The 27,975-nt window shown below is 33.2% G+C and overlaps 1 protein-coding gene across 1 annotated transcript in view; it reads left to right on the top strand.

Moving 5' to 3' along the window:
• twin (CCR4-NOT transcription complex subunit 6-like twin) overlaps positions 1-23,400 on the top strand; it is a 202,027-nt gene extending 178,627 nt beyond the window's left edge. Inside the window, exons 6-9 of the mRNA XM_023391529.2 lie at positions 12,941-13,171; positions 15,858-16,035; positions 16,125-16,264; positions 20,652-23,400. Coding sequence (XP_023247297.2) covers positions 12,941-13,171; positions 15,858-16,035; positions 16,125-16,264; positions 20,652-20,728 — 626 coding nt within the window. The 3' untranslated portion in view covers positions 20,729-23,400. The remainder of the gene's footprint in view (positions 1-12,940; positions 13,172-15,857; positions 16,036-16,124; positions 16,265-20,651) is intronic.
• The last annotated feature ends 4,575 nt before the right edge of the window (positions 23,401-27,975 follow it).

The raw sequence follows: 27,975 nt of genomic DNA, 5'->3' as shown, positions 1-27,975 counted from the left end.
TTTAAAACCTTGTTGACAGCATTGAAAGTTGCCACAGTACTTTAAAATAACAACAGTAATCAGCTAATGTTTAATATTGAAAAACTGTGCTACTATTTCAAAAGATAATAATTATCTACAAATTGTCGCAATGTTAGGGTAAAAATTTATAATGAAAATAATATTATACCGAATTTAATTGTATACCTTGAAATACTTATGGGTGTAATGTCACAAAAGGTTAAAAATTTTTTTATGTACGTTAAAAATACATGAAAATAAATAAATGGACAAATTGTGATGAGATGGATATTTTTTTGAAACAAATAAATTGAAATCGTATGATACATCGTTGCTACTAATTGTTTTTTAGGGTGTACTATAGTAACCAGTGGACAGTGGGTGCTTGGGTACCCAAGTGTGAAGTTATACTTCTATGAAATTAGGTGGAAAAAAGTAGAATGATGAGTGTAAAAAATACCTTTTATGAAACAAAATTGTGTACGAAGGTGGTGAAACTATCATATACATGAGTATACCTACGTTGATTGGGTATATATCTACAAAAAATATATATGGGGCTCTGCCCCCCTGCGCGCTTCGCGCGCCAATTCCCCAACTTTCGAATCGGTTAAAAACTTCACTTTTGAATGAACCATACTGTGGAACTTAGGAGTAGCGGATAGTGGCTAAGGAAGGCTAAAAGTAGTTAACTTGGTAGAAATAAAATGAAAATTATGATAATTTTTTTTATATTTTACAACCATTCTGACGAACGGTATAACAACTCTGCATTGCTGTGTTACTATGCACGTATATGCTATTGTCATTGGCATAGTAAAAAACCTCGTCAGATTTAATTGTGACATCAATGAGTTACACAACCAACGGGTGTGTAATCTTTCATTCAGTATGCTATATTTAATTTAATTTCAAGTCGTTTCTTGGCGTCGTATGGAATATACATATGCCAGCAGTATGATATAGTACTTCACTAACACATGCTGCCTTCTGGTGATTAATTTTTTGATTACATCTCAACACTACTCAACACTACTTTTCCGCTCGGTAACGAAAGTCAAAGCGTGAACGTGTATTTTTATTAAAATGGAGGTGAGGGTTTTTTTTTCTTTTTCTGCTGTGACTCTGGCTACTTCCGCTGTATCTAACCGTAGCCTAAAATGTGCAGTTTACATGGTACTTTAATAAACATTATTGTAATGTTAATATTTTTATATTATCAAGCTACAATTGATATTAGACTTGAGAGGTATATAGAGATCTAACTAAGACTAAAGGTAAGTAAAAATTATCAACAAAAATTTTATTACGTATAAACTAATAATTAAAATCATGTAACTGAAATTTCTTAACTTCTAGGTTTGGAAAAAAAAAATTTTCGGCTAGCTGCTTTGTCGTGGAACCCGATTATCAAAACGTTTTGGAGCCGAAGATGGAAGTATTACTGTACTCAACACATTGATCTAAGTCTTACAATATTATTCAGTTTCTTTGTGGAGTAAACGTTACTGTTAAAATATAATTACTATCATAGTGTGCTGTTGTAATGTTGAAAAAGTAAAATTTATAATGTAAACGATAAAAATTTAATGTTATTTTTGTATTGCACGATTATAATATAAAAATATAATTTTTTTATGATACAGAGCTATGATGTATTGTTTTTAGTATTTTATAAGAAATATATTTTTTTAAATTTTTGTATTTATAATTTTATTGTTATTTATTCTTAACTTTTTCAGTTATACAGTAAAGCAATTGTTGGAAAAATACATCACCACGTTAAATTTTGTTTTCTCCTCAATTTGTAATTCCTGTAAAAGTCAAAGTAACATTAAATTATCTTAAAACATGTAATCTATTGTCTGAAATAAAAAAAATTCGTAAACCTTTTACTAAAATCCAATATTCTATTAGTGTTAATTAATAATATTAAACTGTATGAACTGCATCTGTATTACTACCAAAATGTATGACCAGTCATAGAACTTTCCGTTTACCTCTAGACTTGGATAATATTGAGACTGTATTTTTAGAATTTGAAACTAAAATAAAAGATTAAGGGAAGTTGATTTAATTATATAGGACGAGGCTTCAATGACTCCGAAAAAAGCTCTAGAAATCGTTGATGGTACGTTGAGAGACTTGTGTAATACAAAAATTTTCTTTGGTAATAAATTAATAGTATTAGGAGGAGATTTTTGACAAATCCTTCCAGTTATAAAAACGGTAATAGAACTATGATAATAGAAGGAACTATTAAATCATCATTTCTATGGAACTGTTTCAGAATTTTAAGATTACAAAATAATATTCGTTCCAGTTATTAAGAATTTTCAAAATTATTCTTAAGAATTGAAGAAGGAGACATAGAAACATTTAACATTCCTAAGTCCTGGATAACAGATGATGTCTGTACCAAAATATTTGGTAATTACAGCAACTGTTTTGGTGATCACGTAATTAATATACTTTTTTTAAATTAATAAACCTTTATTTTCTCATGGTCAATTGTACGTGGCTTTATCGAGATGCAAAAAAAAATGGAGTTTCCGTTCAACTTGATAGAGAAAACATTTTAGATATTGTAAATACAGTTTGGAAAGAAATTTTTGATTATAAGTAATAATTTATCTAATAATAACAACATGATTTAAATATTCTTGTAAGTACAGACAAAATTTATTACTTATAATGAATGTATCCCATGAATGTGTATTGTGTTCAATTTATACTGTACCAATTTCAACTAATTTAACACAGAATAGGAATAGACCTAAGTCTTCGTGGTTTGATAGGGCTTTATAAGTTGACTCATAAAATGAGTCATCTTAATGCGAAACTTCCACAGTTTGTATTAATGATAAACTAAATATATTTTAAATTTATGTATGTATTGGTATTATTAACTCATATATAAAATACTATAATACATACACATAAAAATTTTACGCATAGTTTATCATAAATGCTAACAAAAAAAAGCTTTGCGCACCAAGAACTTTATACTAACAAATAAATTGAAATACGATTGATATAAATTGGTTTCTGGTCATACTGAGTTGTATAAATGGAATCGTTATTAATTATTTGTATGTATAAAGTCCAACTGTTTGCCTCCTGGGCGGTGTAGAAAAATAGATAAAAAAAAATTTATCGTAAGAAAAAAAAATGTTCTTATTGGCTTGGAATGCCCCACACTGTTAACTATATAATATAACAGTTAACTTTATAATTTAATAAACAACATAATAATGATGATTTGCGCAAAAACCCCCTATAAATCAATCATAACTTTAAATGTCTTCGTGGCGATAAAATAAATCATGTTGATAATACAGTTGTACACGTCTGTATACACATCAAGGTTCGAGAATAACGGTATCATCCCTGTCAGGTTCCTCAAAAGTAGTGTGGGGGTGGTGGGGCACGGTGGGAGGTCATGAAGAGGGGCTATGATGGGTTTCAGGAAACCTGCGACGTATCAAAATAAGGAAGAAAATGATGGGTTTTTTCCTTATTTTGTGGAGGGGGGGCGGTAGGAGGTGAATGGGGGTTTGTGTGGAATGTCCCACTGAGATAACTATATAATATAGGAAGATATATATATACATATATGTATACATATATAATAGTTATTTGTGTAAGGCATTCCACATATCCCCCCACAGCCCCTCCACAGACCCCCCCACAAATAAGCTAAAAATTTGATAGTTTTAACCTTTAAATCAAGATTTCTTATTTTTTCTTGAAACCCCTCACAGCCCCCACCACAGCCCTTCCTCCCCAGCCCCCCACATATTTTTTCTTGTCCCCCCACAGACCCCCCGCACCATTTTTTTTGTAAATATTATCGCCTGATTAATCAATCCCTTGATAAGTTGCGCTATCTATACTATAGTGAGTTTTAATTTCTCTAGTCAATTTTTTAAGAATTTTATTATTTAATTAAGAAGTGTACTTGTTATGCGATATAAGTGTAACACTATTCATCGAACAGTTGTAGATATTAGAAAATATTTGAGAACATTCATCATTTGAGATCCAATTTTAAGGAATGTTAAAAGTCGTTAGTTCCCCCTTTCCCAAATTTCTAATAATAATTTTAAAAATTCTTTATTGTTAGAACGAATATTGATTTTAAATTTTAAAATTTGGAATGAGTTCAATAAAAATGAAGATTAAATAGCTTATTCAATTATAATTTCTCTATCGCCGTTTTTCATTACTGGGAGAATCTGACGAAAATCACCTTCTAAAATAATTATTTTATTTTCCAAATAGTTTTCAGTATTACATTTATCTCTTAACATTCTGTCTACTATTTTCAATGCTTTTTTTTGAATCATCAAATCCTCATTCCAAATAATTAAATCAACTTCTCTTAATTTTTTTTATCTTACTCAAATTCTAAAAATGCACTCTTTAAGTATATTATTAAGATCCAAAGGAAGTCTAAAAGTTCTATGACTGGTCATCCTCTGTGGACGCAAAATTGATGCTGTGCCAGTCCATGCCATTGACATGATTTTTTTATTTTGAGAAAAGTAAATTAACGTTATATGTAAATAAGTTTTTCCCGACCCTCCGGGACCATCTATAAAGAAACTATTTTTCCGCCCTCGGATGGTTTTGGGAGGCTGGTACTTCCTCGGGCGAAAAAGCAGTTTTCCGGAACTTCGAAAAGTCTCCTTTACAAACCTCGTTACGTCCCTGGCCTTCGGCTTGGGCCGCAAACCTCTCGGTTCGCAAACAGAGACTTTTCAAACTCGTAGGAAAACTATTATTTTTTTTTTTTTTGCAAATAACATGAAACATATTTTTCTGGTCATTATTCAAACTTTTACACATCGAGTTAAACATTTTTTTACTGAAACGTATTTCATCATCTGTATCTTCTTTTTTACTTTCCATTTTTGTTGTTGTAGGTAAATTAAAGCATTTACACGATTTATCTTCTAATTCTTAAATGTGGTTAATACATATTAAAGAGCGAAATTATCATCCTTATTAGGCAAACCCTCCGTAAAAAATTCTTTGTATTTATTCCATATTTTATTACCTTCAACGTTTTTTGAAAATTAAAAACCGAGATTTGAGAAAATTATTTGTATATTTTTTATCAATCATACAAGGACTTTGTTCTGTATGAGGTCCATGAAACATGTGTTTAATCCACTAATTTTGTGAGCTTCATATTATCAGAAGGAATTTTAGCTGAAATAATTGCATCATTTTGTTCTGCTGTAACAATTTTTTTATCAGGATGCAAAGTTATTTAAATATGTGCATGAGGTAGACCACATTTTTGGAATTCGACGGTATAGACGTGTCCTAATACTTTACCGAAAATATTGTTTTTTGTGATGTCATCCAAAACTGACATTAATTTCAAGTATAATAGTCTAACAGTTAAGTTTGGGATATCATTTGGTGTTGTATTTTTAGGAAATTTTGATAAAATTACCTTTAATTCTTTCTATTTAGGATTGTATGTTACTGTTATAAATAATATATATATATATATACATATATATATAGCTGACTATTTTTTAGTTTTTCATTGAGATCCAAATTCAATGTGTTTTGCGCAACACAAAAAATTTGTCCTGGAATTTTAATACTATATACACCTTTTCCTTTTTGTTCTATTTCTCTAGTTATCAAAGATAAAAAACTAAACGCATTATTGTAGTACCTGATAAGTATTCTAAAATTATCATCATGAAGTAAAAGTTCTTTTAATTCTAAATTATATTTACTCAACGGGCTAAGACGAACTTTTCCCTTGTGACAACACGTTGATTTTTTTTTATTCTGGCCAAAACACTGCTAAACAATACATTTATAACTCATTTCACCATGAAACGCAGGATTTACTAATAAATTATTATTTTTATTCAGAGTACTACTAAAAAATTGATTTAAATTTTCATTGTTAAATGTATTATTACTTTGTTTATACTCAGTTTTCTTTTTTTTTTTTTTTTTTTTTTTTTTCTTTTTTTTCATTCAATAAATGTAAGATTTTGCAATTTTCTTTTGGTACCAGTATTTTGATAACACAATAACTTAAGTGTACCTGAATCCACACTTCCTGAGAAACAAATGTTCAATTTCAAATCATTTGAACAATCACCAAAATACAACGCGTTCATAGAGTTCTGAATAGCAATTGTAATGTGTAGATTTATTAAATCCACAAAACTTTGTATTTTAATTATGTACCATGAGTCCCTGAGTTATTCATTATTTAAAAATAATTTTCTGAGTTTTTTACATATTTGAAATATCTATGTCAAACAATAAAATCAACATATAAGTTCCATTTTTTAATGACATTTTTCATTTATCTTGTTCTAGAATGAAAATAGTCTTTATTCTACAAAAAAAAAAGAAAAAATTTTGAACAATTCATTCCCATCTGTTTGATATAAACTATTATCTAGTGAGTTTTTTAATTGTTTGGGTTCAGTATAATTAACTATTAAGTTAACATAAAACTTTTTTCTTTTGTTTTATGTTTAACGTATCACTTATTGAATTCTCAACTTTTGTTTGAATATTATTTTTATTCTTTGATGATTTTAATTTCTTATTTTTTTCTGAACAATAATGATCATTTATTATACTACATGATTTATCAGTAGTTTTTCTATTAAATTCGTTTTTTGAGAATGTATTATTGTTCAGAAATTGGTACCAATTCCTTTTTTTATCAATACTTTTATTATTATTACGACACATTTCTTTTTGTTTCCGAATGACTTTCGTAAGCTATCATCAGTTAAATGATTTGATGAAAGCGTTTTTTGAAGAAAAATAAAACCATGAGCAAATTTTATAATATATTTTAAAATTTATTATTAATTATGTAAGATGTGCATAAAAATTTGAAATATTTATTTCTGTACATGGCAAGAAATACTGAAATAAATTAATTTTTACATTTGCAGTTTTTTAATATTCATAAAAAAATGAAATAAAAGTAATACAAATGAATTTTAAGTAATTATAGATTTACGGAAAAAACATTCAAACTTTTACGCCAGGGGTTAGAGCGCGAAGCGCACGGGAGGGCGGAGCCTCACTAGTTTACATATGTTTTCAAATAATAGTTAAAAATTCAATAAATTAACGATCATAAACAATATATTATGGCACAATACAATATAAACAATATATAGGCTGGTTAGTACAAGACTGTGCGCTTTCATCGAATCTTCTGATTATTTCATAACAACTTTCTACTGCTTACGCTAATTACATCCCAAACGTCATGCTCATATACTTATTCCTAGTCCACATTAAATACCCAGGATATAATTGTATCTAGAAAATTAAGAAAAACCATTTGGCAGTACCGCTTTTTTTTAATAGGGTAGTATTACATGCCGTGAATGTCCTCTTAGAACGTCCATAAGGCATAGATTTTTTTCACAGATTTCATTTAAATATCAAACGTATATTCAAAAGTACATTAAAAAATGCCATGTAACCTTATGAAAAATTCACGTAAAATTGTATTTTTATGATTTGTAGAAATCTCCCAATTTTTTTGATAAAAAGATTACTTCTAAATAAACCTATTAAATTTTCAAATAGATCTATAATTTTCTTTTAATAACACTAAAAAGAAGAGATCAAGTATGTATAAGAACATGTATGTAAGTATATCCATATGAGAAAAACAATTACCAGCTTAGCTGCATGTATTTGCGCTCCTCTCATTTCTCTAAACTTTTCCCCCGGCAACTATGTGAAGAACGTCCTTGAGTCGAAAAATTACTTTAATCAGGAATTAAAAAATTGTGAAAGAATAAAACACAATAAAAAATAAATTATTGTACTTGTAAAGTATAAAAAATTTATTTTTTAGTTTTTGAAAGTTTTGGAAAAGTATGCGAAAATTGTATAAAAAATGATTTATTTATTGTAAAAGAAACAAATTAATGATAAGTGACTAAATATTTAGCAATACACAGGGAAGCTACTCTGCTAAAATATATTAATTTCCAAGTTTTCAAAAAAACATTTAAGTAAAAAGTCATTGTATTAAATAAATTATTAACTAATTTAATTTATAATACAACCAAATGAATAATTATGTAGTAAATAAAAATTTACATCAAAAAAAAGCTACGAACTACAATATAACATGCAGTAACTGAATTTCCTACGTACGGGGCCGCTCATAGCAGAGTGGGTAAGGGCCTAGGCTAGTGTGCAGGAGGTCGGGGGGGGGGGTTTGAATCTCTTTGGAAACTGTTTTTTTTTTTTTTTAGAAATTAGTTAAAAGAAAAAGAAAGACTTAATAATTCACAAAATTCAAAACGTGTGGTGTGGTGGCGCTGTGTGTTGTAAGAGACTGGAAGTAAGTCATAGGGGAAGGGATGAAATGAGAGGAGATTTTAGCAAAATCCACTTCCGTCACACTTTTTCTCAAGGCCACCAATCTGAAATTGTTGATTTACCCTCATGCATAACGCGCCTATAGAAGTATAACTTTAAAAATTCTTAAAAAGTATTATTAAAATATTGTAATAAAACTATAAATAGTATTGCATGGATAATTTGCATGATGTTCCATGGATCACAAAACTTTAATCTGATATTTTATAAATAATACCAAGACAAGGAAATTTATTACACCCGTGATGTGTTTATAATCTTGTGATAATCTCCGCATGCAATTTAAAATTTTGTAAGTAGTATTAAGGTTTTTTAAAACTCTGTGACACAGTTGTAAAACTGTATTTTTGCTAAACGCCAACGAAATGAGTTGAACTTTTCTAATTTTGAACACTTTTAGCTGCCTTGAAAATAAAGTTTAAGGCTTATCGGTGAAGAAAATTTTTTTCTGTTATGAAGGGGTTCAAATCCCATTTATTTAATGCCTATAATTTTTAATTAAAAAAAGTTTTTTCTTAACTTTTTCAAAATTATTCGTACTTCCTTATTTTTAATAGAAGCCACATGGATATTGCAAGAAATTCTAATTTGTGGTAGAAGTCACACAATTATGAATTTAGCTCAAAAATAAGCAAAAATTAAAATTTGAAAAAAATGAAATTGAAAACACAATGAAAACATATCAGAATCTCTGACTGTTTGGTTTGAATTAAATAAAATCGACAAATTTGCAAAATCATTAAGTACGAGAGTGTTCCAGAAAACTTCTAACAATAATCCCGAGATTTAGAAAAAAAGAATACGTAAAAAAATACAGCAATGGACAGATTGAAGAAACAGACAGAAGAAACTGCAAATTAACGGCTTGTTATGGCCAACGATTATTTTATGGCATAAGGAACTCACGGTACATTTGAGCATGATTATATTTTTTTTTAATTTTTACAGCTTATTATTTGACCAAATAAACTGTATGGATTCCGAACAAATATGTTTTTCATAAGAAGATTTTTTTTCCGAGAAGTGTCAGGAATAGTTCTAACTGAAAACGTTTCACATTTCATGTCAACACACTACGGTATATCATTTAGTGAGTCTCGGGTGAAGCCGAGATGGGGGGCTGCTAGTTTTGGATACAATGCATCTTGGATACTTAGGAATAACAATATATATTATTGATATTTGGATGAGTTCTAAAAGCAAAATCAGTAGATATGATATTATACGTATCTCTTAACGTATAATTAATATATCAGACCAAGTAACGTCAGATTTTTAGCGAACAACTAGGTCACTGGGAGAAATTTATAAATCGAAAGCGTTCGAGCTAAAGTTTTTTAATTCATATGCTGGCCCAGTAGTATGAAAGATATACTGCCAGAGCCATTATACAAACATTTTTTATTATTCCATGTATGTAGAATTTTGTCTTTCAAACAGTTGTATGAAAAGTAGCCAACTCAAGCGGAGTCTTACCTGAAATCCTTCATTTTACTATCTGAAGAATTATATGGAAAAAAATTTTTGGTGTCGAACGTACATGCACTAGAAAACTTAGCCGATGACGTTAGAAATAAGAACTGTTTGCTGTCCGACATATTGGTGTTTGAGTTCGAAAGTTATCTTGGTCTTATAAAAAGTTGACGAACAAGTGGTTTTAAACCTTAAACACAAATTTGTAATCGACTTGATGAATCTACTCTTCAATTCAAACAGACACAAATACAAAGAGACATGGATTCTCAACTATTAAAAAAAAGTTAAAAACTGATTTTGTTTACGTAGAAAATGTACGGCATGAATCCTTTAATACAAGTAGTAGTGAGCCTAACAACATTGTTTTAATTAATGACAGATTTATTCCAGTTCAAGTATCAATGTGCAATTTAACTTAGGTGAAATAACGAAGAAAATGCTACTGTTGAAAATTGTTAAGTTACCAAGTGATAATAAGGAACTATATGCAGTTCTTTTATTACACGTTTAAGAAAAAACATGTTATTTTGCAAATAAAAATTTTTACATTCATATACTCATGTAAGGTAATACAAAGTTTGAGCTCATTGATTGTAAGACTGTAGGTACATATGTTTAATTTAGAAAGATCCAATGTTGTTCGTGCTGTCTGCAGTCTGCTGCAGTGTTTGACAATTTTGCTGTTATAAGTACCTATATATGTATTTACATTGCTTTTACATATCTTTGTTTGCGTAGATATTGATGTTAGAAGACACACGTATTGTGATTATTGAGCAGAGGTAATAAGACTTTTTTTCTAATTAATAAATTGTTTTGCTCTTCATATACTTCTTACCAACACATTTGTTTACCATAACCTAACCTCTGGATTGTTGCATTTATTTTGCAGACGGACGTTACCATTTTATACTATCAAAGTATTACACTCAGATCAACATTTTAAAAAAGCCTCAATGGTCCTAAAAACATTTATTTAAAAAAAAAAATAGAAAGTAATGAGATGTTTATGCAAATAATGGCCCCACCATTTGATAAAGATGCTTTAGAAATTCTGCAAACGATTGTCTCAAGTAGTGCAATTCCGCCTCTGGGCTGGCCTTTCTATCAATGCAACATTCTGGCAAGAGCAAGTTAGTTTAATTAAATTTGATTCTTTTTTTCTGTAATACACAGGCTGCTCTTTAAGTAAGTATTTTTTTTGGTACGTATGATGAAATTACTACAAAATTATCTTTGTACCTTACTGGTAAAAGTGCTAACCAGGAAAATATACCTACATTTTCTGCAAAGAGAAGTGCAGATAACATTGTACAAGGCCAGTTATCAAAAAAGGTGTCGACCGAGTCATCACATGTACATAATTTATTCAATGTACCCAAATTGAGTACTCTTATGCTAAAGATGTATCAAAATCTCACAAGTTTTAATGATGTGAGCAATAAGGTCTTGGTCTCAACACTAAATGTGGCTAGTCCGATGCTTAAAATTTCTCCAAGTTCTGAGACTGTGAGTAAAGTTTCTGTGTTGACACAAACTGATGACGATGAAAGCTCAATTTGCACGAAGAGAAGAATTGCAAAGTAATTGACGTTTTTAGCTAACAATTGTACAATTCCTTTAACAATGATATAATTTACTTTTATGTCCATTTCAGAAGCAATCAAAACAGTTATCTTGGAAGCTTTAAATCAATAATCAAATGAGACACACAAAATTTGTAAGAAAGTCATTTCAGAGATACGAATAGTTGGGGATCGAGTCAAAGAAGTAAAAAATTTATCTATTCAGCGGAATTAAGCCTCTGTAGAAGATTCAGAATATCATAACTTACAATGACTTGCTCACAACCTACCCGCAGTATCAATTACCGTTAAAAAATCAAGAATTATGCAAGCTTTTTCTTGATAACTTAAAGATGAATGTACGTGATGTCAAAACAACTTAAGCCAAAAATTTTTTTGGATATTTACTTACGTCTCAATCCATTCATTTATTTAATTGTTAATTTTATTTACATTACATTATTTACTGAATTACATTTCAAAAAAAAAAATTTATTATCTACCATTAATTTTCAACAGGACTTGACTAATTTTTCGTTGAATGTAATAAAAAAGTTAATGACTAAGGATGTGATAAGCAATTATACTGTACAGAGAAAAAAGCCTGGGAGACACATTTCCAAAGACACCGTACTTTTTGAGTTACTGACTGGTAAAATTTGATAATCATTAAGGTATTTCTAATGTAATTTCTTGAATGATTTAAAACTTTTTCAGATTCACTTCGTCAAATTTATAACGGTAATTTACCAGATGACGAAAAAATCAAAGACAGCGATGTCTCTGCAGCAATTTGCTTGGTATTCTCTTATGCGAAGGACTGAAAAGGGGGCCGGGCTGCTAGATTCAAGCCAAATACAGGAAACACAGAAAGTACAAACGACAGCATATAAATCTAATACTTTCTTTAAGATTTAGTTACAATCAGTATTTTTTCTAGTTTCAAAGTTATAGAATTCTTTTCTGATGAGTTTATTATGTGCTACATTTTAAGTAATTTGAAAAAAAAAAAAAATTTATGAGTAACTTACATTTTTACAACTTGATGTAATAGATCAGAAAAATAAAGAAAATGTGCTGTTCGTTTTTTTACTTTTGCAATTTTCAATTACATCATACACCTATTTAACCTAGACATGCAAACGTCAACATAGCTGAGAATGCCTCGCTAGGATCACAAGAACACCTCGTCTATCCACGCTATCTAACCAATGCATACGCCACGATAGGCCCTAACGACGCTAGTGGGGCACCTCATTAGGATCTCACATGCGCCTAGATAAGTTTTCTGCTTGGGGAAGGGTTTCATGAAATGCCCCACATATTTAACTATGTAATATAAGAAGATATTTTCACATTTTATGAATTAGGATATTGTTACAATTTATTTTTTTACCATATGAAACGCCAAATTTTGCGACCTTTACAGATAAGTTATGTATACCAACTAAAAGCAAACATTCTTATTCTACTTGCATATTATTCAGGTTTGCCTGGAGAACCAGCTCAAGTTTCTCAGCCGATCCTAGTATGCACAGCCCATCTGCACTGGGATCCGGAGTTCTGCGATGTCAAGCTCATCCAGACAATGATGCTGAGCCAGGAGCTGAAAAACATCCTTGAGCAGGCTAGCCAGTCGTTCAGGCCCGGCCACAAGCCTGATGCTTCGCAGATCCAGCTCTTACTCTGCGGTGATTTCAACTCATTACCCGATTCGGGTAAGTACCCTTGGTCTCTGATTGGGGGGAGGGAGGGGGTCCAAAAACTTGAGATATCATTTGAATTTTGAGCGACTACACGATTTTTAAATAGTTTTTTAAGTTATATCTGATCCTAGATATGTAAAGTAATATCGTATTAAGCGTGGGCCAAATACAGAGTATTGATTATACGAAATAATTTTTTGTGAATGGCATCAATTCTAATAATCTAAATATTTATTAAAAAAAAGAAGGTCTAGTTTAAAAAATGTGTAAAGTGCAGACAGTATATTTATATAATGAAAGGAGTTTATAGAAATATATTTTTATACTTGCATTTTGAAACGGTTAAAGGTACAATAATCTCTTAAGTATCATGTATTTTTATAATTCCAACCAAAATGTCGAGTACCCTTTAAGGCAAAGTAAAAACAATAGACGCACAAATATACAAAAAATGTTTCATCTTCAACTCAGCAGATGGAGGCAGTGTTAGTGTTGGGTTCGTATGTCGTTTGAGAGCGGTCGTTGGCTTAGTGGTTAGCGTGCTAGTTTCGGAAATAACACTGTTCGAAGGGTCGCAGGTTCGATTGCGGGTCAGGGTACTCTGATTTTTTTCTGTAAGTTCTCGTCAGAAAAAGAATCTGTGATTCCCAAAATGTGGATGCGCAATAGAAAATGATTTTAAGAATAAAAGATAATACATATATGATCTGTATGACAAAATATAATATACTCTATATGACAAAAATGTCCTATGAAATATGTAATTGCGAATTGCACTGCTATATAAATCCATGTACTACTTCAGCTACAAAAAATTTGTACTTGTATATAAATAAAAAGGCTACATGTACTCGTGTTATGGCATAAGATGTACCCACAAAAATTGCCAATAAAAATTAATCAATTTTTTTTCATACTTCATTTTTTTGTGACCACGGCAGCAGACGACTATATGTACATGCACAACTTGCTTGTGGGGACCTTTCATACACATATGTACACTACTGTTCTGTTCTTCACTAACCAACCGTTAGGTGACTGACCACTTACATTAACTTTTCCGCAAGTGTCCAGATTTCATGTCGGTTAGTATATAAGGGCGTTTAAGATGAGTTCGAGTATCCCCACGGATATAGGTGTGTAAGGCAGGGAGCACCTCATCAGCCTTACTAATGAGTCCTGACGTGCTCCCAGGACGAAACTTCAAAATAATTTTTTCTCTCTATTCATGGTATCACTTGATTGCCATATTGGTGACCCCATAAACTTAAACATATTAAAATCTTTACATAGCATCTCCGTATTTTCTACGCCTTGGGTACAGCTTCCCTCTTTATTATCTGATTTTCGACTACCATTGGTCTCAGACGTCTTCTGGGTCACGGCACACTGGCAACTTATTTCATCACACTAGCATCTGCTCGCCTCTCTCTAGGATTCTCACAAGAGCGTGGAAGTTTCGGAGATCTTCTACTGTATCGGCCATCGGCTTCTTATCTCTCTCTCATCTTTTTCTTCTACTCACACTACTATACATCCTGCGCACTTTTTACATATCGTCGTTACTCCTTCATCCAACATCGTAACTGGAGAGGGAGTGTGTAGGGACCTTTCATACACACATGTAAACTACTACTCCGCTCTTTACTAACCAACCGCTAGGTGAAAGGCCGTTTAAATTAACTTTCCGCAAGTGTCCAGATTTTATGTCGGTTAGTATATAAAGGTGTTTAAGATGAGCTTGATTATCCCCACTGATATAGGTATCTAAGGCAAGGAGCACGTAATCAGCTTTACTGATGACTCCTGGCGTGCTCCCGGGATGAAACATCAAAACAATCTTTTCACTCTCTCAGGACATCACTTGATTGCCATATGCCATATTAGTGCCATCTCTTGAGAAGCGATGTGCAATTTTTTCATATTTTTAAACAGTTTTATTACATTTGTGGGAAGTATTGTTCTGCACAGCCAAAGCTGTGCTTCCACAAGAAAAGGAGCACGAGGGAAAATAAGCACACGCGACAGATTTTATTATAAGAATACAAAATGGCTTTTATTCGTTATGTACAGTAGGACTTTTGCTCTGCTCACGTCCAGAACTATTAGTAGAAGAATAAGTGTATAGCGTCGCGCGACTCTTCTCCCTCAGCTGTAGCGCACCGGCAGTGTGTGCGTGAGTTGGCTCGCGCGTGCGCAGGAAAAGATGTTCCTTGGGACGATGGTCTGCTTTCGTCTTGAGCACGAAGCTGGTCGCTGTGGCTGAGACGCCACACATTTACCTGTGAACTTTTAACATGGACAAACGTCAGTACGTAAGAATACTTATCTGTGCATTAGTGTTCTTTCTTTTAAAATATGTCGTCTCTGCAGTATGTGTACACTGTCTTTGTTGACTTTAAGCTTATTCTACTATACGTTTTGACTCATATTATTGTTAGTTTCGTGAAATTATGTATGTTAGTTGTATCTTTTCGTAGTGTTGTTTGAACAAATTTTTTTTAATAGTAAAATTTAACTACCAATGTTTTGACAAAATTGAAATAAAATATTCTATAAACACAAATTTAATTTAATGATGTTCTTGTAATCGTTCAAAATTCAAATGCTTCTTAGTACTTTTGGACCTTCTCTCTGATTTTTTATTGTTGATGAAATTATTGACTGTCAATAATTTTTAACTTACGTATTCTTGTAGGCGTAATCGAATTTCTTACCTCGGGCAAAGTGTCGGCCAGTCATCGGGATTTCAAGGACCTGGCTTACAAGTCATGCCTTCAGAAGATCGCGTTCTGTGAAAAGTCCAACGAGTTTCTGCATCCGTTCAAGCTTGCTTCGGCCTACAGTGAGGATATTATGCCCTACACTAATTACACGTAAGTACATTAGTTGCTGAAATTCAAAGGAAATTTTTAGTGTTGGCACCGACGAACTGTGTGTTGTGTATTGATTTTTATTTTCACAGGTTTGACTTCAAAGGCATAATCGACTACATTTTTTATTCCAAGCAAACTATGATACCTTTAGGTCTGTTAGGGCCGTTGAGTTCCGATTGGTTTAGAGATCATAAAGTCGTTGGGTGTCCGCATCCTCACGTACCTTCTGGTAAGTTCGATAAAAATACATAAACTTTTTTTATTGAATAACACATGCCTACAAAAAAAAAGTTTCTGAACTGGGCATGTGAGACATGTTTTCTTACGTATTTTTTGGTGTTGAATCTGAATCCAAAGTCAGAATGGGAGGTCTCGCAGGAAAATTTTGATTAAACCGCTGTTTAAAGTTAAAAAATTCAGAAAATCAGTCTAAAACATTTCATCCATCATGTTCAAACGCTTAATGAGCAAGGATCATTAATATCTTATTTTTCAATGTACGAAAGGAACAGACTTCAAGTATTTCGACCAAGCGATTTAAAAAAAAATTAAGAATTCCGATGACCCCAATTCCTCAGTTGGCTGTAAGCTTACGCCTCAATTTACTTCATTCAATTTTTCGACCGTTAACGTATATTTTTATCCTCGAAAGACCTGCATCTGCGTAGGGGATTTCTCTTACACTTTTTACTTTTATTCTCATTCGTTTCCCTTTTTAATCTCCAGCAAAAATCAGCCATCATATTAATATCTCACCGTCGTTGATAACATCTCTCCATCTCTTTAATATTCTGATAGAATCGTTCACCTTGCTCTTCGCTAAAATCTCCAAGATTTTTTGGGAAAGAGTCAAGAAAATGTAGTTTGAGATTCATGAGACATCCTAATTCTTGGAAACTCTTTATCATGTTCTTCACAATTTTTTGATATTGTTCACTCTTGGTGTTTTCAAAGAAATTTTTCACGGCACCTTTGAAACCAAGCCATGCTGCTTTTTCAGTAGCGGTCACAGTAGTCGCAAAAGTTTCATCTCTCTATAAAGCATAGGTCTGTGGTCCATAAAATATATCTTGTTGGACTTAAGCATCTGACAACTGAGGGAAGGCATGCTTGATATATCCGAAGCATTGCCCTTCCTTGTCTAGAACCATTGGAAACACCAAGAGTGAACAATATCAAAAAATTGTGAAGAACAGATAGAGAGTTTCCGAGAATTAGGATGTCTCATGAATCTCAAACAACATTTCCTTGACTCTCACCTGGACTCTTTCCCAAAAAATCTTGGAGATTTTAGCGAAGAGCAAGGTGAACGATTTCATCAGGATATTAAAGAGATGGAGATACGTTATCAAGGATGGTGATAGTTAATTTGATGGCTGACTTTTGCTGGAGATTAAAAAGGGAAATGAATAAGAAGAAAAGTAAAAAATGTAAGAGAAATCCCCTACGCAGATCTTTCCCTAAAAAGATACGTAAACGATTAAAAAATTAAATGAAATATATTGAGACATAAGCTTCCAGTTAACTGAGGAATAAGGGTCATCGAAATTCTTAATTTATTTTTAAATCGTTTAGTCGAAATACTTGAAGTCTGTTCTTTTTGTACATCTTACTAATATATGAAGCAAAGTCGCTAAAACCGTTGTAATCGCTAACCGCGAAAACTACTGAACCGATTTTGCTGAAATTTTGCACACTAATTCATGATACTTCCTAGATGGTTTTAGTATAGTTTTTATCTTAAAAAATTTAATAACAATAGCAATAAATGAGCTCAAAGTTTTGCAAAAATACGCCAGCTTTTCACTTTAGTTCAGTAAAATCCGCTAGGTGGCGTCGACATAAAATCAAGACTACCTGCAACAGAATTAAATAAGTGTGGTTATAATACGCCGAAGCGTCTCGATAGTGATGCGACGTGCTTCGGCAGGTCAACGAGCTGCATAGAGAATGTTGATGATAGTCTTGCAGCTGGATATCCCGTTTACGGACGACACTCTTCTGTAAGGGGAAAGGGACCTAGGTTTCCATTCACCCTAAATCTCGACGAGTGCGATCCAAAAAAAATTCATTTCAACCGATGACGTCTCTGGCATAATACCAGGAGACATATCTAGCCAGAGCACATTCTGCACCAACTCTTCAGAGTTGTGTGGCAGTCCCACCATCCCAGCTGGTGCAGTCAGATAATTTTTGGCTACAAATGTAAGCCAGGGAAAACAGCTCTGAGGGGCACGGGTAGCCACAACGGCTACCTTCTTAGTTGTCGCGTCCCCAACGTGCTTACCCACACGTTCCCGTCTAACGATGAGCGGTTGGTTATCCGGAGAACGACCCGAAGACGAGATATTCTTTGGTCAGCGGCGTATCTCCCTCCATCACAGTCTCTGTACATCGAGACTCCCAGGGTAAGAATCAAGCTACCCGTAGCCAGCTCTTCATCATCAGGAATAATAATAAAGAATAGCCTGGAAGTTTCACCACTGGCGCTTTTTAGGGCCATTATAAGTATTTACGTTCCCTACTTAACCATCAATTTCATCGGTTCTTTTTAGGGGCCACCTAAGTGTAAACTACCTTGCCAACAAATACATTTTTACTATCATTTCCGGAAGCGATTCGTTGACTAAAAGACTATATTAACTAAAGACGGGCACTATTAAACCAAGTCAGCCATTCACTAGCAGACGTCACCTGCGGAGTTGTTCTTCGCAAGGCTGGAAAACCCGGTGACCAACGACCCTATATTACCCTCTCGACTCTAAGCATTCAACCAGGAATCGCTGATCCTCTCCAAGGTCTGCGCTGGGCCAACCTATAACAGCTATGAAGGAAAAAAAACTTGAGCCAACGGGACAGCCTCCACTGGACAAGTATCACTAACCAATCTCCCTATCTAAGATCACCAAAAGAACTGAATCTGTAAATAAAAAAGGTGCTTTAGACACCAACGTCTTCGACGTTATACCGGGAGACATTGGGAAAAAGCACTACAACTAGCCCTAAAGCTTCGGACTTTGTAATTTTTCTCCCGATCAGTCTGGGTTTTCAACAGAAGGTATCCAGGCACTCACAATTGCTGTTGACTGCAGTCAAGAAAGAGTTAACTTAAAAAGCTCACCGGTCTTTTTTAGGGCCATCGGACGTCGAACTACCTTGCGAACAAATATATTAGAACTTAACAAAGTTGACAGAAAACAGCTTTTAGGGGTCAAAAAAATTTTAAGCATGCCAAAAGTCGCAAGAGGGTGAATTGGAAGAAAAACTTTAAATGTATCTAATAAATACAATTTTACTTAGGCGTCAAGAAACTGACGCAGAAAATTTATTGAGATTGGAACAGTAGCGTTAAAATTGACAAATAAAGAATCGATTACGTGAGAGATCAGCTTTTCATTGTACCCTCACAGCAATCTCTGAAATCTTTAAAGATCCTACTTCAGATTTTTAAATAAGTAGAAAATGTATTTGTGTTTTTGTGGCAATAAAAATGTAGGGTTTAAGGTCTGGGACTTTGTTGCTCTAGTAATAAAGTTGTGAGATATGAGAAAAAAATTTCTTTTTAATAAAAATTTTTTGGGAGTTTAAAATCTTAACAGCTTTAAAGAATAGCCCTTTTCGTGAATTACACGGGAGAAACTGTAAATCAACGGCTTCTTATGGCCACCGATTATTTTGTGGCATAAAGATCGCACGGTACTTTTCAGCATAATTATTTTTTTGAATTTTTACACCTTATTATTTGACCAAATAAACCATATGGATTCCGAAAAAATTTGTTTTTAATAAGAAGATTTTTGTTCTGAGATGTGTCAGGAATATGTGTAAAATTTCTAACTGAAAACATTTCACATTACATGTCAACACACTACGGTGTTTTATTTAGTAAGTCTCGGGCGAAGCTGAGACGTGGGGCTGCTAGTTGAAAAATAAGATATTAATGATCCTTACACATTAAGCGTTTGAACATGATGGATGAAATGTTTTAGACTGATTTTCTGAATTTTCTAACTTTAAACAGCGGTTTAATCAAAATTTTTCCGCGAGACCCCCCCATTCTGACTTCGGATTCGAATTCAACACTAAAAAATACGTGTATGTACCAAGAAAACATGTCTCACATGCGCAATCCAGAAACTTTTTTTTTGGTTGGCCTGTGTAATCATTTTAAATTTATTAGTATTCTATCACAGGGGCCTAAGATAAATAAAAATGGTTATACTGTAAACTTTTGATCTTGCCGTCCTTATGTTCGTTTCATAAATACGATAAAAAAGAAAGATGTTAATTTATTTTTGACTGATTCTTATCAAAAACAGTTGACTTAATGGGCGTTATAGATTCATTCAATAAAGTTCGAAAATACTTAATTTTAATTCACTAGCTACAAAATGTAATCAATTTACTACGTTTAGTTGAACGTTTTTTGGCATTTACATGAGACGTAGTAACTTCACTACCGTAATTTGAAATAATATTTAATACGTAATGATCTTCCATATCGTCATACGACAGCAATAAGTAATGAAGTCGAGAGTAAAGTTCCATATAAGAGTATCAATTCTCAATTCATCAATTTTAAATGATTCAAATAAATTTGAAATCTTTTTATTTAGATCACTTTCCACTACTGGTTGAACTAGAGATGCAGCCGACAGTTGGTACGAGCAACGGTATGATCTCCCGAAGGTAGCAGATACTACGCCATAGAGCCAAGTAACGCGAAATGACGAACAAGAAAGAAGAAGAGTGAGCAACATCAAGAATCGTAAAAAAAATTTTTAGCAACATCACCAATCGCGAGAATAGGTTAAAAGGATTGACGAGATTAAAGGAAGGCCGTAAGGAGTGACTTCGGTCGCAAAAAATGCGTGCGACTTATAATTATAATAAAATCGTAATGCCTGAGCGGTTTCCGCTAGATAATGATTATAAGTAAGAAATTAACAAGAGGACGAGTTTTTCAGCGAGAAGTCTTTTCAAAGCCTAGTTTGGTGAAATTTCAAGTGACTGTTAAAGCCGATAATATAAAAGGGGCTCCGTAGGACGATTGCCTCGTAGGGTGGAGACTGAAAAGATTTTTTTCTCTATGTATTGTTTGACGAGCAGTGTCTCCACTCCGATAAACGTAACAAACACATGTACACTCATCACCAGAGGCTTTCGTAGAATAAGTAATTTAATCGAGAAGCGAAAAATTGTGTCTGTCGGGATGATTGCGGTCGAGCGATGCATCCGTACAATTATTTGAAACACCATGGAGCTGGCGACTCCTGCGAGTGTACAGTGCCGATAGAGATCAGCAGCGTAAGCAGCAGGTGAATTCTAGTGTACTGAGACATCGACGACAATTAGAAAACAAAGTAAAATAATGCGGTAAGGGATGCTCGCTTTCAGTTCGATTTTAGTACTGTCATCGAATCGGTGAAGCGGGCCATTTCGTACGTTAATTAAGAAATTTGAAATAAAATTAAAGAAAAAAAAAAGAATAATAATAATAATAAATCATGAACTAGTGGTGATAGGGAAAGAGAAGTAGAAAAAAATGCGAGAGAGATTAGATTACATGTTATATAACTCCATGTTTAGCCCATGTACAGCGGATTTTATTTATTTTATTCTTTTTGTTTGTCTTATTTTTTATACTCAACGCTGAATGGTGTAAAGCTCAGGATGCGATCATAGGAGTAAAAAAAATTCCTAGATATGTATGTACTTCAGTAGGCCCTTAAAGCTCCTCCTCTCCTCCTACGTGTCCTGTACTCCTTGACTACATATACCTGAATTCACATATAACTGTGGGATTACACTGCGTAGCTGTAGATGAACGTCTATTTTCCTACGAGAGCCCGACGATGAAAGTCGTACACATGAACTGGAGACGACGACTGATAAGAGAAGCTAATAATATTCCGATCAAACCTCTGTGATATGTATTATCAGAAAGATTCGGATGCGCTTTTATTCCATAAGAGGGAGAGATGATGTGTGCGTGTGCTTTTTTCCGTCGTGTTAACAGGACATACATGTTATGAGAAGTAATTTATACTCTTGTATGTCACAAGAGTCTGACCAAGAGAAACAGTTTTAGCCCTGTGATAAAGTACGATTATTCCGAGCGATATTTTTTGTTTTTACATGAAACGCGTTGCCATCCAGTTAAGAATAATTATAATGCAGAACCACAAAAAAAAAAAAAAAAAAAAAAAAAAACTGGAAAAATACAATGAGCGATAAAAAGGAGAACAAAATGTATTTATTGGTGTTCAGTTTTTCTGTTGTTTTTTTGTTTTTCTCTTTTTCAAGAATACATTAACGTGCTACACTGGGCTGTGTTGTATAACTGGAATTGGACTTAAGAAAATAATGTCTAATGCAAGTACAAAAAACGTTCTTATTGGCCACGTGTATTCTGATAAACAACCAATGTTATATTATATGACAACTGTAAGGCTGTAGATGAATTAAATAGGTAGCAACAGTGTAATTTATAAGTGAAAATTGTTAATGACTGTCCGCGCATGCATTTTATTCACATAACAACATTCATCCCCCCCACGTACACACAAATCATGCATATATATTCAATGTAAAAATGGCTCTGTGCGTTGTCGCCTGGAAATCGATCAGGCAAATCTATTCCTTTTCCAATCACCGTAGGCATGTACACAAGTGACTTTTTAATCTCGATTGTTTTGTGCAGACATAATTTAGGTGTTGCATTTTGTCGCGCTCTCGGCTGTTTGTTACGTGCGAATTTGTGCAATTATGGAACCATTTGCGGAGAAAGTACTTGTAAAACAGTTGGAGATATTTCTAAAAGTAATTTTTTTTTTGAAAGTGAATCGATGCACATACTTTATAGATTTTAAATAATTTAGTGGTGTTGGATGACTTGTAGAAAGATTTTTAGATCTGTATTTCTGTAATTACATCTTAAGTAAACTTGTACATATTAATTTTCCCACAGTGTCTATAGCTTGCTCAGTAATAATTGACTTTTAACAGATAAAGTTGCATGTCTCCATCAACATCACGACTTTTTATCTTTGGAAATCCGTTTTTTGGTGGATTAACTGTAAAAAGCGAAACATTAATTTTCTTATATCAAAAGTACCAATGGCGTTATCTAAATTTTGTGCTTGGAATACTCCAACTATTTGTAATATGCTTTCTTAAATAAAGTCCCGAATGAAATATTAATGATTGCTCGTTACAATCTGTAGAAATTTCAACATTCTTATCTCAAGTCTAAAAATTCCTAGCCAATCTAATATGTAACAATTAGCCCAATTGAAAATAATTACCTAGTTTCGTTACGTATTTGACTACGTTTCAAAAATACGTCATATTAATACGTAGTGGAAATACGTGTTGATTTGGAACCTTCCGTCACCTAATTTTATCACGTATTTTGCAGTCATGAAGTATTTCTATGCTAAAATAGTTTTAAAATATGGTTTCGACGTGCATTAACATGATTGTAATAGTGTCATCATCCCTGTAGTAATATCAAAACAGGGGGTTTAAGTATTTTTTCTTGAATTTGAAAAAAGTGTAATCTTTTATTTTTTTAAGTTTTCTCAATACTACTCAAATTCAAGAAAAAATACTTAAACCTCCCTGATTTGGTTTTACTATACGGATGATGACATTATTACGATCATGTTCATGCACGTCGAAATCATATTTTAAAACTATTTTAACATAGAAATACTTCATTACTGCAAAATACGTGACGAAAGCTTTCAAACCAACACGTATTCGCTTTGAGCGCGATTCCGAAATCGCGCCCCCACTAGGCACTTTGAGAACGATTGGTCGTGATTAGAAAAGGACAGTACCATGAATTGATTTTCATATACTTGTAGAGAAGCGACATTTAAGGGTTGGTCACCTGGTGAATGGAGCCGGACACTCGTTTTCATAATAATTACCTTTTCTAATGATTACCAATCGTTCTCAAAGTCTCCAGTGGGGGTGCGATTTTGGAATTGCGCTCAAAGCAAATACGTGTTGGTTTGAAAGCTTTCGTCACGTATTTTGCAGTAATGAAGTATTTCTATGTTAAAATAGTTTTAAAATATGATTACGACGTGCATGAACATGATGGTAATAATGTCATCATCCGTAAAGTAACACCAAAACAGGGGGGTTTAAGTATTTTTTCTTGAATTTGAGTAGTATTAAGGAAACTCAAAAAAACAAAAGATTGCACTTTTGTTAAAATTCAAGAAATAATACTTAAACCCCCTGTTTTGGTATTACTACAGGGATGATGACACTATTACGATCATGTTAATGCACGCCGAAACCATATTTTAAAACTATTTTAGCCTAGAAATACTTCATGACTGCAAAATACGTGATAAAATTAGGTGACGAAAGGTTCAAACCAACACGTGTTTTCACTACGTATTGATATGACGTATTTTTGATACATACTTAAATACGTAACGAAACTACGTAAGTATTTTTAATTGGGAGCCAATGGCATTTATCAACTCGTTCTATCGAAAAAGTTGCGTTATAATTATTGTAATTTATAACTATAGACGGACAATTATTATGTTCAATTTTTGTATGTAAAAATGATGAAATGATAAATAAAAAAAGTGTATGTGACATCGTTGTTACGTGGACATTTAGACACGTCGACTTAGATCGAGTACTTTAACTCTTTCTTTGATATTGGCTAAAAGAGACCACATAACTTTAAGTCAGTTTGTCCTTCGAAGCACTGATGTCTGTATACATAAACACTTGTAAATATAGTTTTTCAATTGATGTTGTTCTCCTTTTATTTCAACTACTTCATTATACGTATACTATACAGCATACTATTAGAGCTGACTTATGTATATTTATGCCAATGCACCTCAGCTAAGTATATTTATGAATGTGCAAAACAAATTAATGCGGTATAAGGTCCCCTTGCGATCAGTAAACTCAGTGCGTATGGCGTACTGTAGCAAAAAAAAAAAAAAATGGTGTCGCACTCGTATACATTCATCATGGTTTTAATCTGATGTATATATATAGGGCGATCAATAATGAATGATTTCTTATTGATTGCCCTGTATATAAATATATATATATATATATATATATATACATATCTTATCATATCTTATCTTATCTTATTTTACTAATATATAAAGTAAAGCCGCAAAAACCGATGTAATCTCTACCCACGAAAACTTCTCAACCGATATTGCTAAAATTTTCCACACTATGATTCTTGACACTTCCTGGATGATTTTTATATAGGTTTTATCTTGAAAAAATTAATAACAATAGCAATAAATAAGCTCAAAGTTCTGCAAAAATATGTTCTGTAGACAATACAGCTTTTCACTGTAGTTCAGTAGGATCATCCAGGTAGCGTAGAAGTAAAATCGAAGCTACCTGCAATAGAAGTAAGTGGGTCTGGTTATAATATTCAAGAGCGAATTGCTGTATACCACAGTGGTTCACGGTAGTGCATTAATAATGGAGTTATGAGTCGTGCAGCTGAGTATCCCGGCTACCGACAACACTCTTCTCCAGTAGACAAGCAACTAACGTCGAATTCCATCCCGAACCACCAAAACTAACGTTTTCCATGAATAAAAGGCGTTCTGAACGCCAACATCTTCAGCGTAATACCAGAAGACGTTTATCCAGAGCATAATCTGCTGTAATAACTTGGGGTTTCGACGGCGTTTTTTTAACCGACCTGGTGCTACCAAAGCAAATTTTGCTACAACAACTCGCCAGGAAAAATAATTCTGAGTATTTGGAAATTTCATCAGCCTCCTCCTTAGTGGTTCGTCCCAACGGAATACCTACAGAGAAGGTATTCTCCAGGTCCACTTCCCCGATCAATGGTGAACGGTTTTGAATGTGGGAACGACTATGAAGACAAGTTATTCTTCAGCCAGTGGCGTACCTCTCTTCAACACAATCTTCGTAGGCAGAGGTAGAGCCAGGGTGTGCAGGACAAGAGTCAAGCTACCTGCAGCCAGCTGTCTATAATTGAGAATAGTAATACAACTGTGGTTTTCCTTGCAACTAGTGTGGTGCTATAATAGCAGACCAGAAAAAATCATCTTGAGGTATCCAGGCAGTCACATTTGCTGGACACTTCAGTCAAGAAAGAGTTGAGCTCGCCGGTCCTTCTTAAAACCATCTGATATCGAACTACCTTGTCAACAAATATATTACAACTTAACAAAGTTGACAAAAGGCAGTCTTTAGGGCCCACAAAAATTTTCATCATGCCTATAGTCGTAAGAAGGTGAATTGAAAGTAAAAATTTAAATGCTTAAATACAATTTTAGGCGTTATAAAAAAACGGACGCAGAAAATTTATCAAGATTGAAACAGCATAACGTGTCAACACACTACGTTGTCCATTCAGTAAGTCTCGGACGAAGCCGAGACGTGCGGCCGCTAGTATTTATGTATATAGAGGGAATCATGGAACATAATATGGTAAAATAATAAGTTTTTTATATAATGGGATTGCTTTGTAATTTTTAGGAAATATTTATTTGACTGAGGCGTCAAAATGATAAATCGACCTGTAGGTAAGGTCAAGAAAACTTTAATAGCTACACATATGATAATCGAGGAGTTTCTGGATACTTAAATTTAAAGATAGTAATCACAACTCTACTGCACTTACATATATTTTCATTGTGATTGCGCACGTTGATACTAAATGATCAATAATCATTCTTTTAAAAATTTGATTATTACTGTGCGTTGGCGTCAAGGTACAGGCTTTAGTTATTAAGAATCATATTTTTTTTTTCAAATTACGCAATACGGTTTTTTCTACTAATTAAAACAAAAAAAAGTTTATTGCAAAAATTTAGAGAAGTGTTAAAGTATATTGACGATTTTTTCGAGGATTTTTTATCAATAACGAGCAAACAAATATTAAAAAAAGAAAAGTTGTGTTACTCACCTAGCTAGGTGAAAAAAGAAATGTCTCAGATAACAGGCAATTGACGCCTAAGGCTTTGATTGCAATCTGTCAATTGCTTGCGATTTGAAGGACTCTTTGTTTCTTCTCGGTGATTAAGGTAGTACTAGCAATACTTCAGTGACAAATTGAATTTTCATGAAATTTGGCTCACTCATAGATGTTGATGTAAAAATGAATTAGTTAAAATTTTGTAAGCATTTACAGCATGGGGAAAAAGTTATCAACATTAATATTTTAGCATGTCGTTAAGGAGGTTTGGGAGTATCATTCAGAGAGGCGAGGAACGGAAAGTCCCCCCTGCCCGCGCATCTAGGCCCCCTTTACCACGCACCTCCTCTTGCACTCTACAAACTTAAAACTGTACGACTGTAACTGCTTATATTTTTGAAAAATGCCTGGCAAGGCTTGTTTTTTTTGTCGAGCATCTTCCTTTTGTACCAAGTTATCTACGGAAACGTTTTTTTTTATTCCAACACATTTAGAATATACCTTAATTTCAATTCAAAGGCAGACCTAAACTTGCTCTCTCATACGAGACCATGTTAAACTATCAATATTTTATAATTTTTTTCTCAAAAATTTTCCCCTGGTGAAAAATCTGGAAATATTCATGTGCACTCCTAAAATTTTTAAAATATAACATACATTTTTTTGGCATGTTTCTCCATTTTGAACTTTTCTCCCAAACCTCCTTAACATGAGACTTTATGGGGACCGACAGTCAAAACTCAATTTGTAAAGCACCGACTAATTGGATTTGAGGAAGGGGGCTGAAATAACGACAGTCCATTTCAATTTTAGAGTAAAATTATGAGTGTTTGACTGCTCAGTGCAACAACGGTTTATTATTTCCACAGCCAATCACGAGGCAGATCACTTTGATTTTTCATTTATGCTGCTCTGTGATTGGCTATCGAAACAATGAACATTCGTTGCATTGGGCTGTCATTGTTGTCATAATAAAC

This window comes from Copidosoma floridanum, unplaced genomic scaffold, assembly GCF_036245765.1.
Source record: "Copidosoma floridanum isolate Cflo_tuat_1 unplaced genomic scaffold, Cflo_Japanese_pri ptg000004l, whole genome shotgun sequence".
Taxonomy (NCBI): domain Eukaryota; kingdom Metazoa; phylum Arthropoda; class Insecta; order Hymenoptera; family Encyrtidae; genus Copidosoma; species Copidosoma floridanum.
The sequence above is the reverse complement of the archived record's forward strand: the minus strand, read 5'-3'. Positions and strand labels throughout refer to the sequence as shown.